Below are 7,018 nucleotides of genomic sequence, written 5' to 3' on the forward strand. Positions count from 1 at the left end.
CTAAACACAAATAATGCATTTGTAAATTATGTCTGAGTGTTCGAGTGAGCTGTCCGTAAATAATAATAAAAATAAGCAAATTGTGGTTTTCTTAATATAAGGAATTTGATGAATAGCATTTACTTTTTACTTTTCTCAAGTATGAAAATATAGTACTTTTTCCACCACTGTACTTCAGTACATTTAAAACCAGACACTTTTAGACTTTTACTCAAGTAGTATGTTACTGGGTGACTTTCACTTTTAATTGAGTAATTTTCTATTAAGGTACTGTATCTTTACTTTTACTCAAGTATGACAATTGAGTACTTTTTCACCGCAGTCTGTAAAGACAGTTCATTGGATGTTGCTGTGAATTGATGGGGATTGTAATTGACAGTGGGAGTTTGAATTGATGGTGGAGATGAATTGAAGACTGAACTAAAATGATTGTAGTGGTGGGTGTATGGGAAAAAGAAAGACAGATATAAGAGTGGTATTTTATTGACACATCTTCTGTTCCCGATCATCCCGTAATTTCTCAGTCTGTGTGTAACTATGTCCTAGGCCTGCCTGTTTCCTGTGTGTGGGTGGATGGATGGGTGGGTGTCTTGGAGAGTAAGTGCCCACAGTCATTAGGATTGAAGTGACAGTAGACATGTTTCCTTTTATTTAAAAAAAAAACTCTGAAAGCTTAGCTTTCAGGATTTCATACATATAAAAAGATAATATTTGATATTTGTAAAAATGTTACTTTTAAAGAAAAGTAGAAGCACTAAGCCTATAAATATTGATATTTTCAGAATGGAAGACTCCAGGGGAAATAAATCAAAAGTATAGCATTTAACTGCAGCGCCAGTCGTTCCACCAAACCCATCTTCATTTGTGTCAGGTTTTGTTGAAAAACTTTGGATGGTGCTAAAACAATGCCATCTTTATGCACGTTCGCTATTAGTCTTTTGGGGTGGGGGTTTTAAACCACGCTATAAAGTGCTCGTTAAAGTGCTTAAAAGTGACTCAAATGACTAAGACAAGAATCAACTGAGATTATAATTGTATTTTTCATTGGCCTGGGTGGCCCCTCACAGGAGCCAGGGATGGAGCTGGATCTGCTCCATGGTTGGTCGGTCTGCTGCCTTAGTGCTCAGGCACCAGCGAATCAGCTGACGGCACTCTGGTGGAGAGGAAGTAACAACAGGTATATGATTAGACAGAGGATAATTCCATAATCATCTATTGTAGTATGAGGTTACATCATCTACCCTTTTATGGAAATCTCTTCCCCTACTTCATCCAACCCTCCTTCCCTCATCCCTCTTTCTCTGACCGGGGGACAGTCCCTTGGTGAAGCGCACACGGCCCTTGATGGTCTCTCGGATGGTGCTGAAGGGCAGGAAGCCACATATCAGGTTGTAGAGGGTGATGCCCACCGACCAGACAGTAGCTGGACCTGCCAGGTACTGTCTATGTAGGAACCACTCTGGAGGGGTGTACTCCAGGGTGCCTGAGAGGGGGCAGACAGACACAGGAAACGTATTATTCAGTAGCCTTTTTGAAAGCATACTGAGAGCGTAGGCTGCATGCTGAAATCAACAATAGGGCTAAGTGGAGTTTCCGTCATATTGCTTCCACTCTCACTGAGCAATTCTTATCTGCCCTTATCTGCTCTCTCAACCACCACATTCCCTCCCTTACACTCTCTAAGGTCTCTAACCTGCAAAGTCCTTGTAGGCCGTATTCTTCAGCAGGTCTCCACAGCCAAAGTCGAACAGCTTGACGTGCTGCGAGTCAGTCTGGATCAGCAGGTTCTCTGGCTTGACGTCCCGGTGCAGGACCCCTCGCTCGCTGCAGTGGTTCAGCGCCCTCAACAGCTGCACCATCACCTGGCGTGCTAAGCCCTCGCTCATGGTGCCTCCCCGGTCCTGGCAGAAGGCGATAAGGTCTTGGCAGGGCTCGGGGCGCTCCAGCACCATGATGTAGCGCGATGGCTGGTCAAACCACTCCAGCAGCTGCATGATGTAGGGACACTGTGGCGCCACGTTCACCTGCTTCATCAACGCCACCTCCAGGGGCAGGGGCCCTTCTTGCCCAGGCTGTGTGTGCGCGTGTGTGTGTGTGTGTGTGTGCGCGTGCAAAGGAGGAGGGGGAGAGGGAACTGCTGTTAGCAATTGTAGTTAGGCTAGCATTAGTAGAGATAACTGATATAACCCCTACAGTAAAATCAACCAGTAGACTAACACTCACAATGTCCAGCTCCTCCTCAGCTTGGGCCTTGGACACATACTTGATGGCTACCTGTGGGACAGGAATAGCAACAACAGTCTAAGTACAGCTGTTACATGTAAAAAAAGAAAAAAAGAAAAAAAGAAATGTGTTGTTATAACATTCTCAGTGCTTTCATGAGAATAATACAAAGTTAACTCATACAGGAGACAGCTGAGGCTGGTCAGGTATGACGAAGGGCCTTTCAGAAGTAAATGACAAGGTGAAGATATATGAAAGGTATTAAAGGAAAATCAGTTACACCATCATAAAAAGCCATTATGAAGGAATGTTGTCAGGCTGCTTAGCTGCACTGTACAATTAAAGCAGACATTAGTTATTTTCCCTTATAAACTGGGTAGTTCCAGCCCTTAATGCTGATTGGTTGACAGCTGTTGTATATGAGACCGTATACCACGGCTATGACAAAAAAATGTATTTTTACTGTTCTAATTACTTTAGTAACCAGTTTATAATAGCAATAAGACACCTCGGGGGTTTGTGGTATATGGCCAATATACCACGGCCATTGGCTGTATCCATGCACGACACATTGCGGAGTGCCTAAGAACAACCCTTAGCTGTGGTAGATTGGCCATATACCACACCCCCTCGTGCCTTATTGCTTAATTTTACGTCAAATATACTGAATAACAATATAAACACAACATGTAAAGTGTTGGTCCCATGTTCCATGAGCTGAAATTAATTGATTACACACAAAAACCTTATTTCTCTCAAATGTTGTGCACAAATGTGTTTACATCCCTGTTAGTGAGCGTTTCTTCTTTCCCAAGATAATACATCCACCTGACAGGTGTGTCATATCAAGAAGCTGATTAAACAGCATGATCATTACACAGGTGGTTCTTGTACTGGGGACAATAAAATGGCATTATTAAATGTGCAGTTTTGACACACAACACAATGCCACAGATGTCAAAATTTAGAGGGAGTGCTCAATGGGCATGTTGAGTGCAGGAATGACCACCAGAGCTGTTGCCAGATAATTGAATGTTAATTTCTCTAACATAAGCCTCCAATGTCGTTTTAGAGAATTTGGCAGTATGTGCAACCAGCCTCACAACCGCAGACCACGTGTAACCACGCCAGCCCAGGACCTCCACATCTGGTTTCTTCACCTGCGGTATCATCTGAGACCAGCCACCAGGACAGCTGATGAGTATTTCTGTCTGTAATGAAGCCCTTATGGGGGAAAACCTCATTCTGACTGGCTGGGCCTGGCTCCCCAGTTGGTGGGCCTATGCCAAGTGGGTGGGCCTATGCCCTCCCAGGCATACCCACAGCTGCACCCCTGCCCAGTTATGTGAAATACATAGATTAGGACCTAATGAATGTACTTCAATTGACAGATTTCTTCATATGAACTGTAACTCATTGAAATATTTGCCTGTTGCATTTATATATTTGTTCAGTATAATTACAGGCTTATTTAATGACTGGGTCAGTCTTCCTGATTTGCAAAGGAGCAGCGCAAGATCTCACTAAATGCAAAGAAAGTAGAGATTTTCTATTGCAAAGGAAAGTTTAGTGAGGTTGTGTAACTACCTTCCTACACTGCCACTGTTAGGAAAGGAGAGTGGCTAAATCTGGAGGATAGATGGAGCGAGGAGGGGGGGGCAATTATACTGACTGACAGCCCACAGGGAAATAAGATGTACTGTAACAGGAGGACCTAGGTGAGAATAGGCCTGTCATGCCCAAGGCATGTATTACCGCAGAGCAGTCTCAAATGCTGAGTCACAGCTCAGTCCAATTGGGTTATAGCTCAATACTGGGCCCTGGGTTTGTTCCTGTGTCAGGTCACATTGACTTTGGGTGGCCATGTCACAGTACAAAAGAGTGTGAACCACTGCTCCAGAGGAATATTTTGTATCCATTCTCTCACCAAGAAAATATCTCAGAACACCATTGCAACTGTATGAGAAGACCAGCCTCAGTTGGATCTTGCCCCCTGGTGGACCAGGGAAGGTGAGTGTGTGCTTGATCCATGACACTGGACAAGAGTTATGGGAGTTTAGGTGTAAGATGGAATCGAGAGCAGCCTCTTTGTTTTAAATACCCTTGGCTGCTTAAATAAGCTACAGTAGCTTCATGCAAAAGCACTGCTTGACTTGGACAGAAATATGTGGCGGTACTCATTTTTGGGTGCCGTTACTGTTTGCATTTAGGTGCAGGAGCAACACAATACATTTGAGCTAATATTCTATAAAAGGAAAAGGAGTTTAAGCAGTAGAAAATGTGAGGACCAGGTACTCAGCTCCAGTGAGCTCCTGCCCAAGTCAAGCCCTGTGCAAAAGGTACACAAATCAATAATCTACTGCCATAGAGCGCCGACAATCAAAAGCTGTAGCATCAATGAGACAGAATGTCTCAAACGATAAGAATATAAGAATTTGCAAGGGCGTGAGGCTTTCTATGATGGTTAGATCCCGCGAGTGTGTGAGTAGGACGACTCTGCGAGTGTGTGAGTAGGACGACTCTGCGAGTGTGTGAGTAGGACTCTGCGAGTGTGTGAGTAGGACGACTCTGCGAGTGTGTGAGTAGGAGACTGTGTGTGAGTAGGACGACTCTGCGAGTGTGTGAGTAGGACGACTCTGCGAGTGTGTGAGTAGGACTCTGCGAGTGTGTGAGTAGGACGACTCTGCGAGTGTGTGAGTAGAACGACTCTGCGAGTGTGTGAGTAGGACGACTCTGCGAGTGTGTGAGTAGGACGACTCTGCGAGTGTGTGAGTAGGACGACTCTGCGAGTGTGTGAGTAGGACGACTCTGCGAGTGTGTGAGTAGGACGACTCTGCGAGTGTGTGAGTAGGACGACTCTGCGAGTGTGTGAGTAGGACGACTCTGCGAGTGTGTGAGTAGGACGACTCTGCGAGTGTGTGAGTAGGACGACTCTGCGAGTGTGTGAGTAGGACGACTCTGCGAGTGTGTGAGTAGGACGACTCTGCGAGTGTGTGAGTAGGACGACTCTGCGAGTGTGTAAGATTGAGAAAGTGAGAGTAGAAACATGTATAAGACTTACCAGTCAGTTTCTGCTTTCAACAATATATCAGTTCTTTGTTGCTTTGCCAAACAAGCAGGACAACAAGAAGTTGGCTGAGGCAGAAACAGACTGGGTAACCAGACTGGCATAAGATTTTGTATGACACTAAAACAATATTAAGTGTCACACAGACAACATGTGTTTTCACAGGAAAGGGAAGAGTTGTGTGTTGTCTCACCTGCATGCCGTCAGATTTGCGGGTCCCTGCATAGACAGAGCCATAGCCCCCTTTCCCCAGCAACGGCCCCTTTACATACAGCTTTTCCAGTCGGGCTGAAACGAAACAAAGCTGTGAAAATTCATTCCCTCCTGATGGGACCAGAAATTATTTCTGAATCTGTTTGGTGGCCACTTTTACCTTTGCGGTGGCGTTTAGTGGCTTTAGGACGGGAAGTGGAGGGGCAGTCATCCTTTGCCCCCACCAGGCACAGTGGCCAGGGGCCTTGAGTCTGGTTCAGGGCTGGACCATGGCCTACAGGCTCCATCCAACCCCCCCTACCTGGGGCCCAGGCCCTGGAGGTCACAGCATTGCATCTCTGGCTAACATTCCCTGTACGCCGGCACAGGACCTTGGGTGCAGGGGGAGCCGGCACAGCAAATAGCTCCTGGAAAGCATTTGGCTCCTTGGACCCTCTACATTCTAAGTCGGGGGAAGCAGTTTTGGCGTTGTGGAACCCAGACCTTTTCCTCTTCCGCCTGCCGCCTCCATTCAGACCGCAACCCTGGTCAGAGCTGTTGGGGACTATAGGGAGAACAGAGAGGGGCAAACAGTTATTGATAACATCCTTTAAAACAGATATTTAAATATTAGGTTCACTTTTTTGATAATAACAACAAGGTCAATGTAGTTTGATTATAACATTTCTTCTGTCATTTCCATCCCATCTCCTTCCATATACCCATTTACAATATAGCCTAAATGTATTTATCTAGCCTACTTTACAAGACTAGGCACCCAGACTACTTTTTTATTTTCGTTTACCTGGAGAGAGAACTTCCTGGGAGCTACGAGTAATCATGGTTGAATTCTATCCTCTTAAATCAGCCATGATTTTAGGTAGGCTGAAACGGATATCAAACCAGATATTTGCGTCTGACAGATTGTCACATGGCCTTAAAAAAAACACTATTGCTCTGACGTAATGTAGTGACAATTATGACGTGCCATGATGTAAAACAAAGAGTCGTGCGCGCCAAGTGTCCCACATCTATTGCAAGCAATGACTGCCCGCTTTACGAGTTCAATTGTGCCTGTACATGCAAATCCAAAAGAGGGCGCTGCTAGCTCTTACAAAAGCGCCTTAAATTGTTGCTTTTACCTAAAATTTCTGAGATGACCCATTCCTCTATTTCATGGGTTAGAAACGAAGAGAAAGGTTCAAAGCCAAGATAAAAGCAGTCCTACCTTGCATTTTGTGACGCCGTATGCTAACAATATCGCATACTTTTTTTTTCTTTTTTTATAAATGCCGAAATCTTCACACACCTACAACTGTTTTTGAAATCTTGGTCCATGGAGAGTGGAGACCCACATACTGTGCAGGCTTTTGTTTTAGTCCATACCAACTGATTAAACTATAGCTGACCAACAACAACACCTTGACAAATTTAATCAGTTACAAAAAGCTTAATATGACCTAACACTGTATAGTCAAACTTAATCATCATCATTAGGCCTACTTTATCTCACATTTTTGAAAAAAAAAAAATATA

At 44.6% G+C, this 7,018-nt stretch overlaps 1 protein-coding gene across 1 annotated transcript; it reads right to left on the minus strand.

Annotated features, from left to right (window-relative positions):
* Positions 1–629: 629 nt before the first annotated feature.
* LOC112222619 (serine/threonine-protein kinase pim-3-like) lies at positions 630–6,093 on the minus strand. Its single transcript, XM_024385347.2, has 6 exons — positions 5,664–6,093; positions 5,484–5,578; positions 2,224–2,274; positions 1,694–2,072; positions 1,307–1,483; positions 630–1,153 (listed from the first exon to the last, which is right to left on the minus strand). Exons 1-6 carry the CDS (start codon positions 5,788–5,790, stop codon positions 1,062–1,064), a joined length of 921 nt encoding a protein of 306 aa, XP_024241115.1. The 5' UTR covers positions 5,791–6,093; the 3' UTR covers positions 630–1,061.
* Between the last annotated feature and the right edge of the window lie 925 nt (positions 6,094–7,018).

The sequence above is a fragment of the Oncorhynchus tshawytscha genome, linkage group LG23 (genome assembly GCF_018296145.1).
Source record: "Oncorhynchus tshawytscha isolate Ot180627B linkage group LG23, Otsh_v2.0, whole genome shotgun sequence".
Lineage (NCBI taxonomy): Eukaryota > Metazoa > Chordata > Actinopteri > Salmoniformes > Salmonidae > Oncorhynchus > Oncorhynchus tshawytscha.